Source organism: Arachis hypogaea, chromosome 4 (assembly GCF_003086295.3).
Source record: "Arachis hypogaea cultivar Tifrunner chromosome 4, arahy.Tifrunner.gnm2.J5K5, whole genome shotgun sequence".
Classification (NCBI taxonomy): Eukaryota; Viridiplantae; Streptophyta; class Magnoliopsida; order Fabales; family Fabaceae; genus Arachis; species Arachis hypogaea.
In genome coordinates, this window is record NC_092039.1 from 121,626,989 (window position 1) to 121,652,514 (window position 25,526).

At 30.8% G+C, this 25,526-nt stretch overlaps 4 protein-coding genes across 7 annotated transcripts; 3 read left to right on the top strand and 1 right to left on the bottom strand.

Moving 5' to 3' along the window:
* The first annotated feature begins 2,080 nt into the window (after nt 1-2,080).
* Nucleotides 2,081-12,241, top strand: LOC112797704 (protein PIN-LIKES 3). The gene is made up of 11 exons (XM_025840772.2): nt 2,081-2,209; nt 2,640-2,811; nt 3,202-3,281; nt 3,389-3,513; nt 5,542-5,666; nt 5,771-5,995; nt 6,074-6,166; nt 6,877-6,977; nt 10,786-10,838; nt 10,948-11,133; nt 11,962-12,241. The coding sequence occupies exons 2-11, from the start codon at nt 2,677-2,679 to the stop codon at nt 12,084-12,086; spliced, it is 1,248 nt and encodes a 415-aa protein (XP_025696557.1). The 5' UTR covers nt 2,081-2,209; nt 2,640-2,676; the 3' UTR covers nt 12,087-12,241.
* Nucleotides 12,242-13,729: 1,488 nt separating this feature from the next.
* Nucleotides 13,730-16,351, top strand: LOC112794459 (uncharacterized). Its single transcript, XM_025836469.3, has 4 exons — nt 13,730-13,969; nt 14,580-14,694; nt 14,977-15,037; nt 15,649-16,351. The coding sequence occupies exons 1-4, from the start codon at nt 13,783-13,785 to the stop codon at nt 16,123-16,125; spliced, it is 840 nt and encodes a 279-aa protein (XP_025692254.3). The 5' UTR covers nt 13,730-13,782; the 3' UTR covers nt 16,126-16,351.
* A 1,596-nt stretch (nt 16,352-17,947) lies between these two features.
* Nucleotides 17,948-20,134, top strand: LOC112797706 (pentatricopeptide repeat-containing protein At2g44880). Its single transcript, XM_025840776.3, has one exon. It carries the CDS (start codon nt 18,147-18,149, stop codon nt 19,881-19,883), a length of 1,737 nt encoding a protein of 578 aa, XP_025696561.1. The 5' UTR covers nt 17,948-18,146; the 3' UTR covers nt 19,884-20,134.
* Nucleotides 20,135-20,948: 814 nt separating this feature from the next.
* Nucleotides 20,949-25,250, bottom strand: LOC112797705 (uncharacterized). 4 transcript variants are annotated; one of them, XM_025840775.2, is made up of 7 exons: nt 24,919-25,250; nt 24,529-24,630; nt 23,308-24,176; nt 22,889-23,196; nt 22,744-22,800; nt 22,045-22,469; nt 20,949-21,552 (listed from the first exon to the last, which is right to left on the bottom strand). In XM_025840775.2, the coding sequence occupies exons 3-7, from the start codon at nt 24,063-24,065 to the stop codon at nt 21,274-21,276; spliced, it is 1,827 nt and encodes a 608-aa protein (XP_025696560.1). In that variant the 5' UTR covers nt 24,066-24,176; nt 24,529-24,630; nt 24,919-25,250; the 3' UTR covers nt 20,949-21,273. The 4 variants fall into 4 exon arrangements, with proteins under 4 accessions (XP_025696560.1, XP_072092264.1, XP_025696559.1 ...); XM_072236163.1 differs by having other exon boundaries at nt 24,533-24,635; nt 24,919-25,226; XM_025840774.2 differs by having other exon boundaries at nt 24,529-24,635; nt 24,919-25,226.
* Between the last annotated feature and the right edge of the window lie 276 nt (nt 25,251-25,526).

The window sequence follows — 25,526 nt, forward strand, 5'->3', positions numbered from 1 at the left end:
AAATATAATTATAAAAAATTAAGTAATAATAAAAAAATAAAATAAATTATATTTTTATTCAATATTTTTATATTTTTTTTACGTAAAATAATATAAAATACACTAATTATTTAACATTTTAAAATATAATATTTTTATTTATATTTTATCTATTAAATATAATTTCGTATGTTTATGTCTATGTCTTTTTATTTTATATTTGTAAACAAACTTAGTCTAATAACCTAGTCCGCGCGAGCTCATTAGCTTCTGGGATAGTGGACACACATGCAAACACAACATTTGAATCCATTAATTAAGTATTACATAAAGTTGATTCCCACTTATTAATAGAAAATGTTATTTTAATTGTCAAAAAGTAACTTAAAAGTTAAAACAAACAACACAACTAATGATGAATAAATGATCTAAATTGAATTCCCCACTTGTTAAGTGACCACGGGCCAGATATGACCATTATTCCCATGGTAGAGTTGTGACAAAAAATTTTGGTGACTAGAGAGTTGTGAGTTGTGACGAATGAATGGTGTCAAGTATTTTCTGCAAGGAATTATTTGGCTATGTTGAAAATTATGTTAATAGACAGATTCTTTTATGTCTTCTGTCTTCTGTCTTGTGTGCTGAGTTGATATGCACATTTCTTTACTATTGGATAAGATGTAATCTTCATCTTATGCAAATCTCATATTTTGTCTAATAATAAAGAGATGCATGTCCACTGAATGAATGTCGTTATTACAAAAAGCTAAAAATAATATATATAAAACAGCTTAATTTTAATGTACTAATAGTGTAAACTATTTTACATAATCGTATAATTATATTTATTTTTTTATGATCATACATACGGTCAATGTAAAAGGTGGTTATTTTTATTGAGTCATACAATTATCTAAATTGTCATTAATTAGTAATACTAAATATTGACAAAATTAAGAGTAATTTATTTTAGGGGTGAGTACGGTTAACAGGTACTCGATTACCAGTCCGAACCCGAACCGAACCAATTAAATTAGTTCTGAAACCAACGGGTAATCGGGTCCAATCCGAATCAAACCGATGACTTTTGTTAGTGATTGGTTCGGGTATCGGTTTTGGGGGTGCGGAACCCGAACCAACCCGCAAACTCGATCATATATTAATTAAATAAAAAAATATATATGGCTTTTCCATTAGACAATGATTATTCATTATTAATATGTTTGAATTTTAATGAGTTTTGTTTTTAATGTATTTGGTTTTTGACATGTTTGGATTATTTCTATTGATGTTACATGTTTATTGTACTTGTTGAATTTTTAAGATAAAAATTTGGTTTTTTTTGTATGAATTTCAAAGTCATCGGGTACCCAATTATTCGAACCGAATCAATCCATTCTTAATCTGTTTGGTTTGGTTCGGGTACATGTACAAAAAAATATAAATCCGAACCAAACCAAACCAAATACATTTTGATCGGTTCGATTCTAATTTTATCATAAACCCGAATCAAACCGATCCATGCTCACCCCTAATTTATTTAGACCAACCTCAGACTATTAGTTATTAAACTTTATTTTTAAAATTTTGAAATATTATTTTTTTATTAATAATATTGGACAACTTTAATTTATCTAATGTTTTAACCAACTTGAATTATTGGTTGAGAACAAATGTTAAAAGTTTAAATTCTGTTTTATATATATGCAATAAATAATAATTTATTAGCAAATAATGATAGACTTTTAAATAGAATTTAAATTTATAATGAATTAATTTTTGACATATAGATTATTAAAAAAATAATAATCTAATATTCTAATTTCTAAGAGTTAAAGTAGCAAAAATAATTCCTTCTTGTTTCACATTTATTATGTAATTACGACTTTACAAACTCTCTCTACAATAAATCATTTTTATGAAATTTAATAATACCTTTTCGCTTATTTTATTTCGCAACCATTTTTGGTTTAGTTAATAAAATATGAGATTCATTCTATATAAATGATTATACATCACATTTAATAATAGAAAGCAAACATTATTTTGGAATATATATTTAAAATATATTTTTTTCTTATTTATATATGCTACTTGCTCACTCACCTATGTTAGCACTAAACACTTTAGAGAACTTTTTCTGATAACGATGATCATCAAGAAAAAAGTATAGTGCTGCTAATTAATCATATTCTTCTTCTGCAAGTTCGTTCATTACCATATCTTTTAGGTAAATGTATTGTATTCTCTTTTTTCTTTCTTACAAAACATGCATGGAAGAACTTTAATTTATTAATCATATTTAACTATAGTTCCTTCTTAATCTATATATCTGAAATTGATTATAATATATTTCCTATATTTTCTCGCAATCTTAACTTTTGTAGATGTTATATATATATATATATATATATATATATATATATATATATATATATATATATATATATATATATTTATGCAATCATGTTTGTGATCACTACTACTTAGAAATGATAAAATAATAAAAAAAAGTGCTGCTAATTGATTTTTCATGATTTAATTAAAAAACTTATTTAAGAAAGAAAATAAATAATTTGATGTTTAATTGATGCTGTTTTGCTGCACATATATTATCATGATCTAACACTTTGATTTTAATTGTTGGTGCACCTAAAAAGAAATTAAAGGTATTTTCCACTAAAGAAAGAAGAATCAATGGACTTCTTGAAGCTTTTCATTGTTGCATTAATGTCAGTTCTGAAGCTATTGTTGCTCACCTCTGTTGGAATATTCCTTGCACTTGATAGAATTGACATACTCAATGATATTGCTATGAAGCACTTAAATTCTGTAAGTTTCAATTCATTTTATTTTATTTTCCATTATTGTTATTAACCCGTGTAATGTAGTGTGACATGATTAGAAGTTGATGACTGAATTAAAGAATTATATAATCTTTTATGTTTTAGTGACTAAGATTTACTCATCACTTTCACTATTAGCTCATTATTATTATTTTTTAACTGATAAGCTCTATAATTAGCAAGAGAAATAATAATTATATTTGACCATTATTTATTTTCATCCTTCCTTTAGAACTTAGTAACATATGTTAATCTTTCTTTTCTTTCTTTCTTTTTTTATTTAGGTAGAAGTAACATGTACTAATCTTAATATATATATTTTAATAATATATTTATTTATTTATTTATTTTAACTCCTTTTTTTCTCTTTGTATAGTTGGTATTTTATGTCTTCACTCCAGCTCTTATTTCAAGTAGCTTAGCAAAAACTATAACTCTAAGGAGCATGATTATGTTGTAAGCTTGTTTTCTTTTCTTTTTCTTTTCTAATTTTTTAATTGACATTTTTCTCCATTAATTAATTAATTAATTACTTCATAAGCTTGTTGATGCTTGTTGTGTAGGTGGTTCATGCCACTAAACATTTTTATTACATATATTATTGGATCAGCACTTGGATGGTTACTTAACAAAATAAGCAGAGTTCCTCATCATCTTCAAGGAGTTGTGTTAGGGTGCTGCTCTGCAGGTAAGTTCATGTAGGTACTGTGTTTAGAAACTCTTCTCTCAATACAAAATTATTATTATATATTATTTTTTAAATTAACCAAATAATTATTATTAATTTATAGTTTAATTATTTTGTTAGTCTTTATAGTTTTATCAAATTTTTAATTAGGTCTTTATACTTTTTTTTTCTTTTCAATTGGATCTTTACACTACTTTATATTTTATAATTATGTCATTTTCATGTCAAAAATATTAAAATTAATATTTTTCTCATGCTGTTAAAGATTCAGTTAGATTTTTAATTATGAATACATTCAATTTGTCAAGAAATATTTAGTTAACTACAATATTTTTTACATTAAAAAGAACTTAATTATAAAATTAGAAATAATATAGAGAGCAAATTATAAATTTATAAAATTATAGAGATTAATAGAATAATTAAGTTTTAATTTATATATAATTATAATGATTATTGAAGGATATTTTCACAAATATAAAAGACTAAAAATAGGTTATTTTAGGATTATAGAAAATATATATTTTATAAATAAAGAAGATAAAAGTGTCATTTTTTCTTTATTTCTGAATTTATGTTTTTTGAGAAGACAAAAATGTTTTGTTGGTTATATACCTGTCTCACTAGATAGGTATTAGGTAGGTATGTATTCATTCTCTCTATAATTGTATTTCAAAAGCAACTTTCAAACCTACTTATCCAAAGTGTGGTAGATATCCTCTTTTAATTTATATACTTTCACTTATTAATTTTTTATGAGACCTACCACTTTTATTGTGTGTATTAGAAAAATGAGGCAATAAGTTTGTATTTAACTAATATATATCCCGTAATAAAAATATACTTGTCTAGAATATCTTGAAATCGATTTGGGTGATGATAGATCATGTTATTGTGAAATAAATTTTTAAAATATGTAAAAACTCATGTTTAAGGATTTTAGCCTATGATGTTTGGACATTGACACAGATACAAGATACGAACGTATAAATTTAAAATTTTTATAAGACATGACGTATATATAAAATATAAAGTATTTTTAAATAAATTGTAATGATATATTTTTATATTTTATTTATATTAAAATATAAATTAATTTTTTTATTATTTTAATGTTTTTTTTAATTATATAAAATATATAAATATTTTTTATTTTAATAATTAATAGTATATATTATTTATAAACTCACTTTCAAAAATACATATTAAGAATGAGGCTGGACACACTGACACATGATAATATTCAGGTGCCTCTAAAAAAAGTTTATTTTTTATTAAAATACGATTGGATATAAAAAATACGCGTGTCAGACGAATGTCATATTCAAAATATGTCCAACATACAAACACAGCAACTGAAAAAAAAAGTATTCGTATTTCATAAATTTCACCTCTTGAAAGATCATATTCCTTCAAAGAATTGTGACTATCTTTAAATTTTTTTTCCCTTTAATTAACTCAGATGTAATAGGCTTTTCTCATTGGACACAACACATTTCGGTGGTATTATTCATATTTCATAGTATCTTATCATTCATATTTTTATAGATATAAAAGAGTTTAATTTTAATACAAATATAAAAAAATTCTTGTATTTAGATAATTTTTTAAAGTAGTAAATTTAAATATTAATTATTTTTTATAATAAAATAATATATAATTAGATATACGTATAAAATTATTTCTGTAATTAGTGTATAAAAATTAAATTCTATAAAAAAATTATGCAAATAAATAAATAAATAAACAATTTTACTACATAATTAACAAGAATTCTATTAATTTTTGCCAGCTCTTATTTATGAAGGTGTTTAATGAAAGTGTCTTTGTGAATGTATCTTATAAAAGTACATTTTTTTTATAACTATGTCTAATAGAAGCGTCTTTATAGATGTGTCTCTTTATACATATTAATAATAATTGTAATTAAAATATAATAATTAATTATTATTGACAATAAATTAACAGATATTATATTGATATCCTATACTTATTCCGCCTATGACCATTTAATGTTAATGTCTGCAGGAAATATGGGAAATTTGTTGCTTATTATAGTTCCAGCAGTGTGCAAAGAAAATGGAAACTATTTTGGAGCAAATAAGGATGTTTGCTACAGAAATGGACTAGGATATGCTTCTTTGTCACAAGCAGTATGATTATGATACCAAACTTCAAAAATCATTTGGAAATTCTCATGATTATTATGATCACAAAATTTCCAAAGACATTAAACTTCTCCCTTTGTTTTTTTTAGGTAGGTAATATTTACATGTGGTCTTATGTCTACAACATTATCCGCATATATTCGAATAAGAATTCCAGCGTGGCGCAAGTAGATGACTCCGAAGAAAATGAACTAGAAAACATTTCAAGATGTTCCAATGAACAATTGGTTAATGTTGAGAGCAAATCAGAGACTACTCATCATGTGGATCAATTTGAAATAATGGAGCATGCAATGCCTATTAGAGAAGCAAAGGTTTGCTTAATTAAATTTGAGTTATGTATTAGTAGTATCTATGATCTTACTTAAACAATTCTAAACTCTTAAACACAGGTAACAAGAATGGGAAACGTTATGAAACAAATGCAAATATTGGTCAAAAAGATTGATGTGAAGACACTATTATCACCTTCAACAATTGGATCGGTATGCCAACAATTATCTATATACCAAGGTTTTAAAAACCAAATCGATCTTCGAATTAGCAGAGTTAGAGATTCAACGGAATATAATAAACTAAGATTTTTATGTATGAAATTTATATTTTTTTAAAAAGTCATTTTTTTAGTGTTGTTATTTTAAATTAAGAGAAAAGGACAAATAAGTCTCTAACTTTTTGTCCTTCGGACATTTTCGTCCTGACCATTGAAAAATACTTTTAAGTCCCTGACCTTCACAAAATTTGGACGGATCAGTCCTTGAAGGAGGCATTTGGACGGATCAGTCCCTGATGGAGGCATTTGGACGGAAGAACTGATCCGTCCAAATTTTGTGAAGGTCAGAGACTTAAAAATATTTTTCAATGGTCAGGAACGAAAATGTCCGTGGGACAAAAGGTTAAGGACCTATTTATCCTTTTTTCTTAAATTAATTAAGACTAGTTTACTAACAACTATTTTTTATTCTGAATTGGACCGATTTGATAATCAATTTTCGATTAATCAGGTCCAATCAATCAGTTCTGTCCGACTCTCAGAACCAAAATATATATACATGTATACATCATAGAATGTCGTAATGTTGAATTTTAAGATAAAAATTATAGCAATGTCATTCCTTAAAACTTCACTCTCATTGTTATTAACATAATATCATAGAATCATGTTTCCCTGTTTTTCTTCAACCTGAAAATGCAGATGGTTGGTTTGGTAATCGGTGTAGTCCCTCAATTTCGAAAAGTGTTAGTCGGCGACGGCGCGGCTCTCCGGGTGGTTCAAGACTCTGTAACAATGCTGGGGTAAGAATTCTAAGCCCCACAAAATAAATGAATGAATTAAAAAATAAATAAACAAAGGTACTAGATATTATTTTAATGTAAGGCTGCGTTTGTTTTCGAGAACAAGACAGTATAAGACATTGAGAATAGGACAAGACAAAACACTGATGTATAGAGACACAAAATTTTGTGTTCTTATATTCTGTTTGGTGATAAATTAGAACAACAACAACAACAACAACAACAACAAAGCCTTGTCCCACTAAGTGGGGTCGGCTACATGAATCAAACGACGCCATTGTGCTCTGTCATGTATCATGTCTACAGAGAGACCGTTTACATGTAGATCTCGTTTGACCACCTCATGGATGGTCTTCTTAGGTCTTCCTCTGCCTTTCGCCATTTGTCCATCTTCCATCTCATCCACCCTCCTGACTGGATGTTCTATCGGTCTTCTTCTCACATGTCCAAACCACCTGAGACGCGATTCAACCATCTTTTCCACAATGGGTGCTACTCCAACTCTCTCCCTTATATCTTCATTCCTTATTTTATCCAATCGCGTGTGACCACTCATCCATCTCAACATCTTCATCTCTGCCACACTCAGCTTATGTTCGTGCTCTCCTTTAGCCGCCCAACACTCCGTACCATACAGCATAGCCGGTCTTATAGCGGTGCGATAGAATTTACCTTTAAGTTTTAAAGGCACTTTTTTGTCGCATATAAAACCAGATGCACTCCGCCATTTTGACCAACCTGCTTGGATCCTATGATTTACATCATGTTCAATCTCTCCATTATCCTGTATGATGCACCCAAGATACTTAAAACTTTTAACTTTTCGTAAGGTGTTCTCTCCAATTTTCACCTCTATATTGGAGTTTTCCCTTCTCAGACTGAACTTACATTCCATATATTCCGTCTTGCTACGGCTTATGCACAGACCATACACTTCTAGAGCTTCTCTCCATAACTCCAACTTCTTATTTAGGTCTTCCCTTGACTCTCCCATAAGGACGATATCATCGGCAAAAAGCATGCACCATGGCACAGGCTCTTGGATGTGCTCTGTGAGTACTTCCAAGACTAATGTGAAAAGGTATGGACTTAAGGATGATCCCTGGTGTAATCCTATACCAATAGGGAATTCCTCTGTCACACCACCTTGAGTCTTCACACTAGTTGTGGCCCCATCATACATGTCTTTAATTGCCCGAATATATGCGATCCTTACTCTCCTCTTTTCTAAAACCTTCCATAAGACCTCCCTTGGTACCCTATCATACGCTTTTTTCAAATCAATAAACACCATGTGTAGATCCCTTTTATTACTACGATACCTCTCCATCATCCTTCTTAATAGGTATATCGCTTCAGTGGTAGATCTGCCTGACATAAATCCAAATTGGTTCTCTGTTACTTGTGTCTCTTTTCTCAACCTCCGTTCTATCACCCTTTCCCATAACTTCATAGTATGACTCATAAGCTTAATCCCTCTATAATTTCCGCAACTTTGTATATCCCCTTTATTCTTGTAGATAGGTACCAAGGTGCTCTTTCTCCACTCATCAGGCATCTTCTTTGACCTTAAAATCTCATTAAAAAGCTTGGTTAACCAGTTGATGCCTTTTCCTCCAAGACCCTTCCAAACCTCAATCGGGATATTATCAGGTCCTACTGCCCTGCCATTTTTCATCTGCTTTAGAGCCTCTTTTACCTCGAAGTCTCGAATCCTTCGATAGTAGTCAAAGTTTTGATCTTCTTCCCTTGTGCATAATCGACCAAGGCTCGGAAGAGTCTTCTGTCCCTCATTAAATAACTCGTAGAAGTAGCTCTTCCACCTTTCATTAATCTTCTCCTCTTGAGCCAACACCTCTCCATCCTTATCCTTTATGCACTTCACCTGATCCAAATCTCTCGTTCTTCTTTCCCGGCTCTTTGCAATTCTATATATACCTTTTTCTCCTTCTTTCGTGTCCAAAGACTGGTAGAGACCCTCATATGCTCTTGTTCTTGCTTCACTTACAGCCACTTTTGTCTCTTTCTTAGCCGCCTTATATTTTTCCCAGTTATCTGCATTGCGGCATAAAGACCACTCTTTAAAGCATTCTCTTTTTATTTTTATCTTTTCTTGTATACTCGCATTCCACCACCAGGACTCCTTGTCTCTTGGTCCTATTCCTTTAGATTCACCAAAACTTTCTTTTGCTGTTCTTCTAATAACTTCTGCCATCTCCCTCCACATCTCTTCCGCGCTTCCATTCCCATCCCACCTTGCCTCTTCTCCTACCCGTCTTAGGAAGCTTCTTTGTTCCTCACCTTTCATCCGCCACCACCTCGTCCTTGGGTTCTTCGTATGATGTCTTTTCCTCAACTTTTGCTCAACGCGAAAATCCATGACGAGCACCCTATGTTGTGTTGTCAAACTCTCTCCCGGGATAATTTTACAGTTAATGCAAAATTTCCGGTCGACTCTCCTCAACAAGAAGAAGTCGATTTGAGAGCTTGTCATGCCACTCTTATAGGTTATAAGATGTTCGTCTCTCTTTTTAAAACATGTATTTGCGATGAGAAGATCAAAAGTTGAGGAAAAGTCCAAAATAGTTTTACCCTCGGCATTGATCACCCCGAAACCATGGCCTCCGTGAATACTCCCATATCCAGTCACTTCTCTCCCAACATGGCCATTTAAATCTCCTCCTAAGAAAATCTTATCTCCCAAAGATATGCCTTGAACTAAACTCTCTGGATCCTCCCAAAACCTTATCTTGTGTTGTTCGTCCGAACCCACTTGCGGTGCATAGGCGCTAATCACATGAAAAGCACCTCCCTCCACCACAAGTTTGATAGAGATGATCCGATCTCCCACCCTCTTGACATCAACTACGTCCTTCTTCCACTGCTTATCCACAATTATTCCAACTCCATTCCTATTCTTCACCTTTCCTGTATACCAAAGTTTGAAACCCGAAGAATCCAACTCCCTAGCCTTTGCACCAACCCATTTCGTTTCTTGTAGGCACATAATGTTAATCTTCCTCCTTGTCATGGTATCCACCACCTCCATGGACTTTCCTGTTAGAGTGCCTATGTTCCATGTCCCAAATCTCAACCTTTTGTCGCTTCGACCTTTACCTTTTCCTTTGTGAACTAGCTTATTTACCCTCGTCCGTTCACGAAAACGCGAGAACCCTTGCTCATTTAACACTACATCCGGGCACCGATGCAGCGGCTCTTGCTTTGACACCGTACTCGAGCCATACGGCGCGTTACTTCCGGGTAACGACCTAGCTTTAGCGCAATAATGTCTTTGATTCATGTCATGGGGGGTTCGGCTATATTTTTACGTTGGTTGCCGAAGACCTAACACAACCCTCCTCCTTTATCTGGGCTTGGGACCGGCTATGTACCGCAAGTGTAACATAGGCGGAGTTGGTGATAAATTAGAACAAATTATGAAAATTAAATTTATTCTCATTTTTTTCATTCAAAAAATTTGAGATGAAAAATATAATAATAAAAAATATAATTATGAAAAATTAACAAGAATAATAAAAGAAAAAATGAAAAATAAGTTGTGTTTCTTGTTAGTGTCTCCGTGTCCTTCCTGTCAGGATGAACACAAAATACACTAATTCAGTGTCTCTGGACACATTGTCTCTGTCCATGTCTCCTTTGCTAAACATGATTTTGTGTCTTTGTATTCCTGTCTCAGTGTCCTATTTCTGTAAACAAACGCAGCCTAAATGACAATAATTTTTTTATGTTAAAACCTATTGAATTGAAGTTCTAATCTAAGTTAAAATGATGATGGATGATTTTTCAGGGATGCACTCATTCCATCATTGACTTTGGTACTTGGTGCAAATCTTCTAAAGGGTATAATAATTACTAATTAAGCAATAATAACATGAATTTACTAACCAAAACTTTTTGAAAAATGAATAAAATGACATAAAAACTAAATGATCTTGGTTTCTTCTTTCAGGCTTAAAAGGACAAAGCATGAACCGTAAAATCATTGTTGGAATTGTTGTAGTGAAGGGTATTGCAGTTCCAGCAATAGGCATAGGCATCATCAAAGGCGCGACCCGATTCGGATTGATCAACCCGGATCCGTTGTATCAGTTTGTTTTGCTTCTTCAGTATGCTGTTCCACCTGCTGTAGCCATAAGTAAGTTCTTAAGAACTTGTAATCTTCTTAAAATGTATCATAGATTTTGATTTTCCAACAATACACACACTTCTAAGTTCACATATGAAACACTCATGATTTCTTATCATACAAGTAATTATTCGATATCCTAAATAAGCAATGTTAATTATATGCAACATTTTTATGTATATATCCTCTGTACACCTTTTATTTTGATTTAATTAGTTTCACCAGATTTTCAATTAGATCTCTATATTTTTTTAATTAGATCTCTACACTATTTTTAATTTTATAATTAAGTCATTTCTAGTATAAAAAATATTAGAGTTAACTTCATAAATTGAAGATATTCATAATTAAAACATATCTAAATCATTAATCGCATATATTTTGAGAGAAATATTCGGTTAATTTTAACATTTTTTTATATAAAAAATGACTTAATTATAAAATTAAAATTAATATAGGGACCAATTGAAAAAAACAAGTATAGAGACTTAATTAAAATTTTAATAAAATTATAGGAACCAACAGAATAATTGAACCTTTTATTTTCAGTATCAAAAGTGACTGATAAAAAATAAAAAAAATAAAAAAATTATCTTTTATACTATAAAAGAAAAATATAGCACAGAGACATATACAAAAACGGATACAAATATCATTTTTTAAACGATTCTTAACATTGAAAAGAATCACCAATTTACAGTTGCTTTTACATTATGGTTTGATCCTTTCATATTATTAACATAACTGTTAATTTTACAGGTTTCTAGTAAATCTAAGTTATCAAGAATTTTTGTTTCTTAGTTTAACAAATACTATGTATGTTTTTATGTGTGGCAGGCACAGTTACTCAATTATTTGGAGCTGGTGAGGGTGAATGCTCAGTAATAATGCTAGCAACTTATGCTTGTGCCACAGTTTTCCTTACTCTTTGGTGCACATTTTTTATGTGGCTTGTACTCTAAATTCTCTTTCATTTTTCTATTTCAACATTTTTCTTTACAATAGACATTAGAAAGATAATTATTAGAAGAGTAGTATATCACTTTTTTATGTAACAAATCCATATTAGAAATCATGTTATTATTGGATGAAATAAAAAAAAGTAGTTTGCTCAAAAGTCTACATAACCATCAAAAAGAGCTATGTAATTTTAACAACTTGATTCTAACAATAATAAACAAGTAAATTTTGAATGTAAAAAAATGATTGGACTTTATACTTTTTTATTTGTTTATTTAATATCTAAAATTTTGTCTGAATTGGCTCGGATACGATTCGAATCGGACAACTAACTATAATAGATGAATCTCTCAACAAAAATAAATATATTTATAGCCTTAAAATCAGAATCTTATTTAAGCAACTCCAAATTATTTACCACTCAAACCAACTTCTCCTTAGTCTTTTACGTTTACATTGAACATAACCAATATTACAAAAAAAATGCTAAAGAATTATCAAAATTTATTATTTTTAATTATCAGTTAACCATCAATCTAATTTAAGGTACTTCAAATTAGTCTTCTACTTTTACACTGAAACAATATTACAATTTACAATATATACAAAACAACACCAAATATATATATGAACCCTTCTTTTGAATAATATTATCACATAGATTATGAAGTATATAATATTATATGGACATGCTTCTTGCCCCATTTGTCAGTTTACTTGTGACTCCTAAAACAATATAATTGTTAATTTGTTATAATTAATTAACCACCACGTTATATTTAGTTATTTACATACAAACACAGATCAAAATAGCTACTAATTAGTTATTATATAAAAATACGTATTTGATGTTTATAAAATTTTTTACACAATTATACTATATATACACAAAAAAATAGTTATTAAATTAATCATTCATATAAAATACATATTAAAAATAAATTAAATATCACATATATTAATATATAAATATATTGTAGTTAATTTAGTGGTTAATTTTTTATGTGCTAAGACTTTGAAATTTTAAAAATTAAATAATAAATTATTTGTAAATTATTATATTTAATTATAATTTTATTTTCAAAAAAAATATTTCTGATTTTTTTCAAAGAAAAGTCGACAAGATTTTCAGTTAAAGACTTCTATTTATTATTATATATATAAAATTCGTCACAAAATATTTTTATTATCAAATGGCGCAGTGGAAGCGTGGTGAGCCCATAACACAGTCCTAAGATCGTAACCTGGCTCTATAGCACGAATCATTAACACATAAAATTTTAAAATTTTTTATTATACATTTAATTATTCAGCCATGACAGATTTAATTTTTATATTATGATATTTTTATTATTTTATTTGTTAAAATTTGTTTGGAAAAATATATAATCACTAATTTTTAGTGTTTAGGAGTCATTTTTTATTTTTACTTTTTTGTCCAATGAAAACCTACATTCTCCTTCAGAATTTATATACCTATTTATGAAAAATAATGAATTGACTATCGAGAATAATTATTTTTATATTTATTCAAGATATAGTTAATATTTCATATTTTCAATTTATTTTTTGGGGGGTTTATATAGTTTCTCATGATAACAAAATAAGTTTAATTGATTAGTTCTCCAAAGTATAAGCAGATAGATTAACATATACACAACAGTAAAGAACAAGGTATGTTGCTTCACAAGCTATTCCATGCCAAGAATCATTCCTTCCTTAGCTTCAACTCCAAAAGTGAAGATTCAATCTCCCACTTCTTTATTTTCCCCACAAACCTTGATCTCTTCGATGTTTGAATTTATCAATAATATTGCATACTTGATTGCCAACATCATCATCATAAGGAACAACATGAGTTTCTTAGGAGGAATGAGATTTAAAGGTCATTCATCTATCTCTTTTAATTTCCTTTCATTTATTTTACTTTCTTTAATTTGTTTTGTATAACAATACATGACACCTTGAAAATTTTATACATACAAGTATAATCTAAATCAGTGATAGATATTAAATGGTTTAATTATTCTGTAAATTTTTATAATTTTATCAAATTTATAATTAGAATCTATATTTTTTTTTCAATTAGGTCTCTACACTGTTTTAATATTGTAATTAAATTTTTTTTATGTAAAAAATATTAAAATTAACAGAATATTTTTTTCAAAAAATATACGATCAAAGATCTAATTAACTTAGGTTCTTAATTATAGATATCTTTAATTTATGAAAAAATATTCAATTAATTAACTCTAATATTTTTTATATTAGAAAGAATCTAATAACAGAATTAAAAACAGAACCAAATTGAAATAAAAAAAATATAAAAATCTAATTAAAAATTTAATAAAATTATAAAGACTAACATAATAATTAAACCATATTAAATTATGAAAATACTAATCAATTTGCAAACCATGCAACAGATATATATCATAAATAATGGTTTTTTGTATTATATTATACACTAAATAATAAATATTAGTGCTTTTCAGAGTTGTCAACAAGCCAGATATTGAGTTTGATAACAGATAGATTCTATGACCAAATTGTTGAGAGAGATATCAAGGACTTCCCTGGATTCCACCTTGCAATTCTTGATATCTTCCGGTAATATAATTAAGCATATATATATATACTATGCATATGTAATTCTAATAATGAAGCTTAATCCTAAAATATAATGCATGTACTATAGTTTTGAAATAATAATACACATTAATTTCTTTCCATTGTGTTGTTTTCCCAGAAAAGTTTTCCCTTTTTTTACATATTACCTATATATTTGGTTAGTTTAATTTTGTAAACTCGTATATCATATGCTAATTAATTAAATCTGTACGCTTTCTTAGCTTATATTATTATTCTAAACATTTTATTTTGTTTTTTCAGCACTATCAACGCGGCCTTACCCGGTAAACACTATGATGTTCCTCCCCAGGACCTTGTAAAGGTTAGTTCTTAGGCCATTTGTATTAGGAGAAAAAAAAAACTATATTAAAATTAATTAATATATATTTGTATATAAATATATATTATAGTAAAATGAAAAAGTACAGTGACACGTTAATTAGTATTAACTTTGTAATATTAATGTTGCGTACAAAGAAAAGGATGATCCTTTTATTTTGAATTTCTTGAATGAAACCTTCCTTAACTTTCACTTAGCTTTCACCGATTTAAAAAGAAATTACTTTTAAAATTTAATTTTGATGCACTATTAATGTAAAATTTTTTATACATTCATTTAATTATATAATATTATATTAATAAAAATAAGGTAAAAATTTAGGCGAAGTTGACTTTACGTAAAGTTGATATCTGAGAGATGTTAGATGATTTGACTGATTTGACTAAATTTTCATTCAACGACTCTCAAGTATAACTTCATGTGAAATCGACTTCACCTGAATTTTCACCTAAAAATAATTATTTTTTACATTGACAGCGTGAATAATTATTCAAAAACTAGTTGTGATTATAAAACGTTTTATAATGTCCAGTGCATTAAAATTAAATTTATTAAACAATAATAGAAATTATGAAACTGTTTTTTTTTTTCAGGATTTGTTCGAGAGTTGGAATGCAAAAACAAACGAAAAAGAAAGGAAGGAAGTTTTGAGTTCATTCATGAAAAAGAATGTAAAGATAAACAAAGTAGATGAGTCAATGATAATAACAGCAATAGTAGCACCACCAGCAGCCATGGTTGTGAAGAGAACAGGACAAACATTGCCACAACTAAAACTCATGAAATCAGTGCCTGATGTTGTTTTTGTTCCATCATTCACCGTTGTGGCACTCATTGCTGTCAAGATCGCAAGAATGTTGTTCATGAAAAAGACAATACCACCACCACCACCAAAGGAAGAACAACCTCAAGAGGAACATCATCGTCCATCTCCAACTAGTACACAAATCTCAACTAAACCACCTGCTGATGATAATAAATCTCATAATAATAATAATAATAATAATAATAATAATAATAAACATGCAACTGGCTATTATTGTGAAGAGTGTGGAATTGTGCATCACTGAGTTATTTTCACATTTGAATGTATTCTTGGTGTTATGATTTCATGTTATGAAAGGATGAGGTATAGTTTCGTGTGTTACAAATGGAAGAGGGTTGTGATTATTTTTATCAAGTAAAATTATCTTTTATGTAATTAAGTGCATATGCTTAGGTAAATGTAATACTATATTTTTTTTTCTAAGTCAGGAATTTTATTTATTGGAATAAAATGTAAAAGTTTGATCTAAATGGGACAACAACAAAGAAAATGGTATATCACCATATGAATTAATATTAATATCTAAAAGATAATAAAATACGTCTTCATAGTGAAAGTTTAGAGACTGCATCGCCCCACTCAAGCCAGAGATCTTCTATCAGTAATATTTTTTTAATTTAGATATGGAAGGAGAAATAGTGTATGGACCGTGTAATTTTTAAATATACAAATTGGACTCTCCGACTTGTGTATTTTAAATTTTTTTAATTTTTTAAATATAAATTGAAAGAATTGATTACCTTTACTAAAATTTAAATTTTCTCTTACACTAATCGAACTGTCCGATTAATAGACTTAATTTATTTAAAAAAATTAAATACTTCAATTTTTTTTATTCTTTATTTTAAAAAAACTGTTCCACATCCATATCTAGTACTCATATTTTTCACAACAATGCACAACATACATATTTTTCATGTCAAAAAAATGAGCCTCTTTTCGCTGCCAAAGTAATTTCAGTGCTCGTCACCATTTTGTCCTCAAAGATCCTTTGATTTCTCGTATTCCAGTTTTTTTTAGAGAGTAGTAGTAAAGAGGTTTTTCTTTTATTTTTCAACCGAGTCATTTGTTTTTTCATCATTTTCAAAAATTTGAGTGATCGCCACGTAATGTGGACTTCAATTTTATTCCAGATTTGTTGGGATTCCATTTTCTTCGTCTGCTGTAATACTATATTCTATATTATTTAATGTAAAAATAATTTTTATCATTTTTAATACTTATATATTATTATCTTTATTTAGAATCAAATATGTGTCATTGCTACTGAAAATATAGATGTTTTTCATTTATATGAAATAAAAATTTTCAAAATTAATATTAAATAAACATGATTTTTTATTATTAGAAAGAGATAAGTTTAAAATTAGACGGTCTAATTTTAATATTATAAACTTTTTATTTTTTTATTTTGTGAAAACTAAACTTGGAGGATCGGTCCAATTTTAATTAAAAAAATTCAAAAAACGTAAATTATCAGAAGGTTTACTTTTTTATTTTTTAAAAAATTAAGCAACACAAATAGCTATGTCCGATTTATGCTAGGACCATTTACCTAGTGAGAAATCAGTGCCTCCAATTTTAGAATTTCAGAGTGGGATAAAGCATCTCTAGTCACCATGTTGAGGTGATACATTCCAAACACCACTATACTAAATAAAATTTTCGGCTTTTAAAATGATATATGTAATAAAAAACCAATAAATAAATAAATCCATTCACTTATTTAAAAAATTATTCTTTTATACATTCTTACTGTTAATTTCCTTTTTTTCTGTATTAATACCATGATTTATTTATTGTCATTAACCACCCTTATCGACTATTATCGTGTCGTCACTAGTCATTCTAAATTTTAAATCATTAATCATAAATCATAAATTCTAAATTATAAATTTTAAATAATAAACCATAAATTCTCTAAATCCAAAATTTAAATTTTAAATCATTAATCTTAAATTATACACCATAAATCAATTTTGTCATATTTTATTTTTAAATATTCTTTTTACTTAAATTTTGTATTTTTATTTTTTAATTTTAAATTTTTGTTATATTCATTTATTTTCAATTATTTACTAATTTTTAAATTAATTGACTAAATTAATATTTGTAATGACTCCCTCAAATCTTTTCAAAATCAAAATATCCATAAACTTGTGCATAGGTTTAAGATTTCCCGGTGACAACACTTGTTTCTGTTTTCAACAGTAAACTAACTATAAAGGGCGCGAGCCACCCTCTGTAACTGTAACACGCAAAACGATGTCAAAACAGCAACGGTTCCTTTGGACCGCCGCCGAAAGAAAATGCCTTTACATTCTCCAACGGAACACTACCACCTTCTCCACACTCCTCCAAATCCACGCTTTCATTCTCCGACATTCCCTCCACCACAACCTCAACCTCCTCGCGAAGTTCATCACCACCTGCTCCTCCCTCGCCGCTGCCACCGCCTCCCTTTCCCGCCGCCATGCCATAGTCCACCTCGCTCGCCGTTTCTTCGACCACACACCCCACAACCGCGACGAGTTCCTATTCAACACAATGATCAGTACCCACTTTGCAATTCGCCAACTTGTTGAGCCTTTCGCTCTCTATAGGGACTTTGCTAGAACCAGAGGTCTTGGATTTGAACCCGGTGGATATACCTTCACCGCAATGGTGAAGGGTTGCACGGCGTGTTCGGCGAAGAAGGAGGGGGTACAGGTTCATGGGGTTGTTGCGAAGAATGGATTTTTCTTGGACTTGTATGTTTCTACTGCGTTGGTTGATATGTATGTGAAATTTGGGGTTTTAGGATGTGCTAGGAAGGTGTTTGATGAAATGTCTGAGAGGAGTGTGGTTTCGTGGACTGCAGTTATTGCTGGATATGTGAAGTGTGGGGATATGAGTGAGGCTAGGAAGCTTTTTTATGAGATGCCTGAGAAAGATTCTGCAGCTGTTAATGTGATGATTGATGGGTATGTGAAGTTGGGCTGTATGGATTTGGCTAAGGATTTGTTTGAAAAGATGGGTGATAAGAATGTGATTTCTTGGACTAGTATGATTTCTGGTTATTGCCATAATGGTGATGTTGAGTCAGCTAGATTGATGTTTGATCTCATGCCGGATAAGAATTTGTTCACTTGGAACGCGATGATTGGGGGGTATTGCTGGAACAAGCGTCCCCATGAGGCATTGAGGTTGTTTCATGAGATGCAGTCGAGTGCAGTGGTGGAACCGAATGAAGTGACACTGGTAAGCATTGTTCCTGCTATTGCTGATTTGGGTGCTTTGGATTTGGGTGGCTGGGTTCATAAGTTTGCCCAAAGGAGGAATCTTGATAGATATGCTAATGTCCGCACTGCCCTCATCGATATGTATGCAAAATGCGGTGAGATCACAAAGGCAAAATTGCTTTTCATGGAGATGCCTGAGAAGGAAACATCTTCCTGGAATGCTTTGATTAATGGTTTTGCAGTTAATGGATGTGCAAAGGAAGCATTGGAGGCATTTGCAATGATGATGCACGAAGGTTTTGAACCAAACAAGATAACTATGATCGGCGTGTTATCTGCTTGCAGCCATTGTGGTTTGGTGGAGGATGGAAGAAAATGGTTCAAAGCAATGGAGAAATTCGGACTCACACCTCAGATTGAGCATTACGGTTGTATGGTTGATCTTCTAGGGAGGGCCGGATGCTTGGATGAGGCTGAGAAATTGATTCGTACCATGCCTTACGATGCAAATGAGATAATATTGAGTTCTTTTCTGTTTGCTTGTGGTTACTTTAACGATGTTACAAGGGCTGAGAGAGTGCTACAGGAGGCAGTGAAGTCGGGGAAGTGGTGTGTTGGAGACTATGTGATGATGAGAAATTTGTATGCAACAGAGCAAAGGTGGAGAGATGTGGAGGATGTTAAACAAAGGATGAAGAAGGGAGGATCATACAAAGAGGTTGCCTGCAGTGTCATTGAAGTTGATGGTGGCTTTAGAGAGTTTATAGCTGGTAATAATTAATTGCATTCACATGTAGAAGATATTCAGTTAACCTTGGTGCAATTATGGGGACACATGAAAACTGAAATGACCTATTGAAATTTGAGATATGCTTTAGAGAACTAAAAGGAAGTAAAGAATTGAAAATGTTACAAGACAAATAGTCCACTAAGTTGAGAACTGTAGCTCCTAATTTAACCAGGTTAAAGATTTGAAAAAAGCACAAGCACACATGAAATTTAATTGGAATATTATTTCTAAAGCTTCAGCTATTAACAACTATGTTATGTCCTGCCAAGTCTTGTTAAGTGACCACTGGCCAGATATGACCATTCCCATGGTAGAGTTGTGACAAAAAATTTTGGTGACTAGAGAGTTGTGACAAATGAATGGTGTCAAGTATTTTCTGCAAGGAATTATTTGGCTATGTTGAAAATTATGTTGATAGACAGATTCTTTTGGGGTGAAAACGAGGACAGCTACTATAAGAGTATAGCGAATTCAATTTGATATCTTCGTATAAAGAAAAATATTTTGTCCACTTACTCTGTCTTCTGTCTTATGTGCTGAGTTGATGCATATCTCTTTACTATTGGATAAGATGTAATCTTCATCTTATGCAAATCTCATATTTTGTCTAATAAGAAAGAGATACATATTCACTGAATGTTACAAAAAGCTAAAAATAATATATAAAATAACAGTTTAGAAAAATTATGATAATATTTTGCCTCGTTTCGGGTTCTGCAAATTTAGAGGAAATTTTAGATATCTAAATGCAAGATACTAACCATCATCAAAAGGAATGAGAGTTTGAATCTTCTGAAGTATAGAAACCTGAACAGTGCAAGTTTGACTCTTTCGGTTTTATCACAATACTTTGGTAAATTTTATGGCCCACCGTATTCTATTAAATGTCATTGTCACTGCTTAAATAGTAAACCATACTTCATTGGGAGAATTACTAACAGCAGCAATGCAACATTGGAAGTTCAAACCAGGTGACATGGTCTCAACTCAAACAATATAAAGACATGCAGTGATATAATAAATGACACGATGAATGCATAGAAGCATAGAGCAAAATGAAGAAAAAAAGGGGGGGGGGGGGGGGACTTCATTGCTGAATAGAATATACTATATAGGACTCGCATATGATGAGTCATACACCTCATCTCTTGAAAAAGAATTCTCCAATAAATTAAAATAAAAGCTTCCTATCAAGAATATGGTAAGCTACACAAGTAATCATCCTGAAACCATTTCTTGAATTATGAAAAAGCATGTATAAACAAGAGCAGAATTTACACTGGAAGATTTCAGTCTTTTGTGCAAAATTTTTTGAGAAATTCCCAGTTCCTCTATCTGCATTGCAAAATAATAACATTTTTGCAGATTCAGCTCAACCGAACTATCTCCGGCTCCTGCTCTTTGAGCCGGATTTCTTCTGCTTTCTCCTTTTGTTCCTAGGGGAACTTGACTTTGACGTAGAACATGCTTTCAAAGCAGATTTCCCATTATTTACAGTATTCCCAGTGGCTGAGTCAGGTTCTGAAACCTGAGCCAGGGAAGTGGATTTCTGTTCCTCATCTTGTCCCTTGGTTTTCCCCCCAAGCCGCTTTCTAGCGATTACAAGATCATACAACTTTTCATTAGCTGCCCGATCTTGTATGAGAACTTCGTCATCGCCCTACATTCAAGAAAACAAGTTACTATTATAGTTCTTGTTAACTCACAATTTCAAAATATAATTAACGTCAGAGTATGGTGTTACAGAGATTACCATAACAAACATTCCAATATATAGCACAGCAGGTACATTGCAGGTCAAGAATATTCACATGTAAACATTATACTGAATGCGAGCATTTAAATAATGATAATAATCTTACAAACCATAACCAAGGAAATCCATTTGGGGAAAAACAATAAAAAAAAATAGAGAAGGTTCTAAGCTTCAATATTCCATTATAAACTGGATAACAAGCTGAGAACAATGTTAAACTCGATGATAAAATTTATATGACATCTCAATTATTGTTAACTTCCTTCATGATGGTGGTATAACAGATCAGAGAACATCGTTATAAGTTTTTAACGTTAGCCAATGCAGTTGTTCACTAACATTTCACACGTTCACGACCAACATAAACTAAAATTTCATACGAAAATAAAAACTCACACTTTCCTGCAGACCCTCAACATGAGGCTGATTGGTTGTTTCGATAAATGGAGTTATCCCTTCACGAGTTGATGTATTTCCAGGCATAAGTACATCTTCCACGTGTAACTCAGATTTAATCTGAGAAGAACCATGAACAACACCAACTGGGAATATGTTTTCACTACCAGCAAAAGAAGCAACTTTACGATCCAAACTTTTAAGTCCATCAGAGGGCCCAACCATGCTCAGTTGAGTTACAGAACAGAACTTTCCTGGATTTTCACTAACCACATTGTCAATCCGAGTTCTCAATTTCTGAACTTGTAACTCTACTGTTGCGATCTTTTGAAATATGTCATCCAATGATTTATCAATATCTTCACGATCTATGGAATACCACATGTCACTAAATATGGACTCCTCAATGTTATCATCATTACCTCCTGATATCATTGACACAACATAAATTGAAAATTTATAATCTCATACATCATGGAATTAATTAATCAAAACTTATTTCATAATAATGTCATATAATAATTTGTTAATACACAGAGGAAACCCCCTATATGTAATTCCTTCACATTGTTTGACTCACTTTAATGGTGAGATAAATTTGCTATTTACAGTTGTTTGATTCACTTTAATGGTGAGATAGATTTTGCTATTTACAGTTTTTTTTTTAAAAAAAGCACTATGTATAATACTGCAACTCACTTATGGAAACACAACGAAGATCTTCCATACAAGAACCATCAGGGAGATCTTTGTTCTCTGGAAAATGAAAAAATAGCGAGAAAAAATTATATAATTATAGAAGAGAAAAACATTGAGCAAAATAAATCAAGCAGAAAATGCATACCATAGTAGGAGAATATATTATGATTGGATACATAAGATGATAAATCAGATTCTTCAGCTCGCTTCCTTTTCTTCCTCCTCATAACTTTATTCCTATGAATGCCAGTAGATATAGGTATTGACTTGACATCAAAACCATCTACTGCATACTTTGAAAACTCAAGCTGTTTCTTATAATTGTATGATGCAAGTTCTCTTTGATATTTAACTTCCTGGGAATGAAGCTTTCTCATTTGCAATTCTAGCCACTTACAGCGCCACATAAGAGGGCGAATGAAGCTCCTCCAATGACTCGTAACCTTTTTCTTTCTGAATGTTTAATACTTAAAGAGTGTAAGTTCAAACTTGTTATTGCAAGACATGAGCAATTGACATTCTTAAAGAAAAAAACAAACTGCAATTAACACACCAGAAACATACCTTATTAGAAGTGGTTCTCCCCAATCATCACCCATCGGTGATTCCATTTCATCATCACTCAGTCCTGAGCTGGAGTCAATCTCTTCACAAGATCCTGTGTCACCAAAAGAACTGGAACTGGAAAGCTCAGTGTCATTGCAATCCTCCGAGGCATCTTCCACCACCTTGCCGGAATTCATGCCACCAATCCCAATTATATTAACTTGTATGTCCTCCTCATTTCCAATGGTCATAGGAGTTTGTTCAATTCTTTTTCCAGGATGCAGAACCACAGTTTGTTCAGATACTGAAGATGTGGCGACAGGTATAGCTACACTCTCCTTACTAACTGCAGCTTGTACTTCTTGTAGAGCAGCTTCTTCATGCTTGCCATTTACATTCTCTGTAGGTATAACTATATTCTCCTTACTATCCACAACTTGAATCTCTAGTGGAACAGCTTCTTCTTGAATCTCTAGTGGAACAGCTTCTTCTGACTTTCCATTAACATTCTGCATAGGCATAGTTATGTTCTCCTTACTATCCACAACTTGTATCTCTTGTGGAACAGCTTCTTCTGACTTTCCATTAACATTCTGTGTAGGTATAGTTACGCTTTCCTTACTAATCAAAACTTGTACTTCTTTTGGAGCAGCTTCTCCTAACTTGACATTCACATTCACATTCTGCACTAAGTCCAGGCTCATCTTTCCGTCATGCAATCCTCCTTGCTCTTCAGATACCACGCAATGCGAATTTGTAATTGGAGCTGGAGGCATTCAGAAAATGCTGCTTTCTGTTTTCCCCTGTCTCAAATTCAACTACAGAAAATGCTGCTTTCTCTTTTCCCGTGTCTCAAAATGATTTATTCAATGTTTCCTTCACATCATCTTAAAAGGGAAAAATATTTTAAAAATTGAGATATTTTGCAACCATGAATTTTAAAAAATAAAAAATAAACAGGGAAAAAAAAAAAGAAAAACAGTGTCCTTTTGTTTTTTGAAACAAAAGCCACCCTTATGAATCCCCTCCCCAACTTCTGAAAAAAAAAAAAAAAAAACCACGCCCAAAAACAGAGCAAGCAAGCAAGCGCACACAGCCATATACATACTCTTAAAAAATTTCAAATGAATATACATAACAAAAAATAATCCATGAAGGGGACCCAAAAAATTTTTCAACACAATGCATTAATTAAAGAGACAGACAGAGAAGAAGAAGAATAAGGATAAGAAGAAGCACTTGCTAAATATCTGTGAGTTTTCCAATAATTTTTCCTCCGTGCAGCGGGATTCTTGCTCAACGTGCCACTAATTTCTCAGTCCTTAAGCTTCCGCTTTGATTCTGAGCTATAAACAAAAAATTAAAAAGAAATTGTAAAAACGTACTGTCTGAGTCTGAATTATAATATTAAGAAGAACAGAACAGCACCGATATAACATTTGATTAAAAAATTACTAAAATTGTTAAATTATACTTTTGATTCTATTCATAGAACGCATTGTGCAACGGTGACGATGATGCAGTGGTTGATTTTTCCTTTTTAAATTTCAAGAATATAAATTCATAACCATCAAAACACGAAATTGAGGAAGAATCGTGCGAGTTTTTGTGGGAAAGAAAAAACAGAACCTTTGGAGCTTGATGATCATATGCTACATCACACATCGCAGGGCATGAAGGTTCTTCTTCTTCACTCTGTCACCGTCAACAGAAGAGAGTGACGTAAGCGTTTTTCTCTGATGAGCGATGACTGATCCTTCTTGCCATTGAATATGGCTTCAATTGTGATACTGCCACTTACTTGCTCCCCAATTTTATGTACATTTTATTTATTTATTGTATTTTTTTATTTTTTTATTTTTTTTATTTTTGACTGTGGGCTATGTTACATTCTCCAACCTTACCGAACCCCTTTTTCACATGAAGCCAGACGCCCCACTATATTTGTGGCCCAAATTGTTAAAAATAAAGTAGCACCACTGCACCAGTAATTTAACTCTTCTAAATCAGATAAATTTTAAATAATTTTTTTATATTAAGTAATTTTATAATTTAAATTATGTTATTGATTTTATTTTTTCGTTTGATAATGAAATTCGACCATGTATAATACACAATCCTTTTAAGAATTTTATTATACTCTTCACTCTTTTTATCAAGTTATATAAAGAAAAATTCAAACTTAAAACTTCTATACCAAAAAAAATCATTTAAACTACAACTTATTTGTTTATTGT

Coding starts and splice junctions, on each gene's coding strand:
- LOC112797704 (XM_025840772.2), top strand. CDS start 2,677: ATGGACTTCTTGAAGCTTTTCATTGTTGCATTAATGTCAGTTCTGAAG. Junction 3,514..5,541: donor GTTAGGGTGCTGCTCTGCAG/GTAAGTTCATGT, acceptor TAATGTCTGCAG/GAAATATGGGAAATTTGTTG. Junction 11,134..11,961: donor TCCACCTGCTGTAGCCATAA/GTAAGTTCTTAA, acceptor TATGTGTGGCAG/GCACAGTTACTCAATTATTT.
- LOC112794459 (XM_025836469.3), top strand. CDS start 13,783: ATGCCAAGAATCATTCCTTCCTTAGCTTCAACTCCAAAAGTGAAGATT. Junction 14,695..14,976: donor GCAATTCTTGATATCTTCCG/GTAATATAATTA, acceptor TTGTTTTTTCAG/CACTATCAACGCGGCCTTAC. Junction 15,038..15,648: donor CTCCCCAGGACCTTGTAAAG/GTTAGTTCTTAG, acceptor TTTTTTTTTCAG/GATTTGTTCGAGAGTTGGAA.
- LOC112797706 (XM_025840776.3), top strand. CDS start 18,147: ATGTCAAAACAGCAACGGTTCCTTTGGACCGCCGCCGAAAGAAAATGC.
- LOC112797705 (XM_025840775.2), bottom strand. CDS start 24,065: ATGCCTCCAGCTCCAATTACAAATTCGCATTGCGTGGTATCTGAAGAG. Junction 22,801..22,888: donor TAATATATTCTCCTACTATG/GTATGCATTTTC, acceptor TTCATTTTCCAG/AGAACAAAGATCTCCCTGAT. Junction 21,553..22,044: donor TTGAGGGTCTGCAGGAAAGT/GTGAGTTTTTAT, acceptor TCTTGAATGTAG/GGCGATGACGAAGTTCTCAT.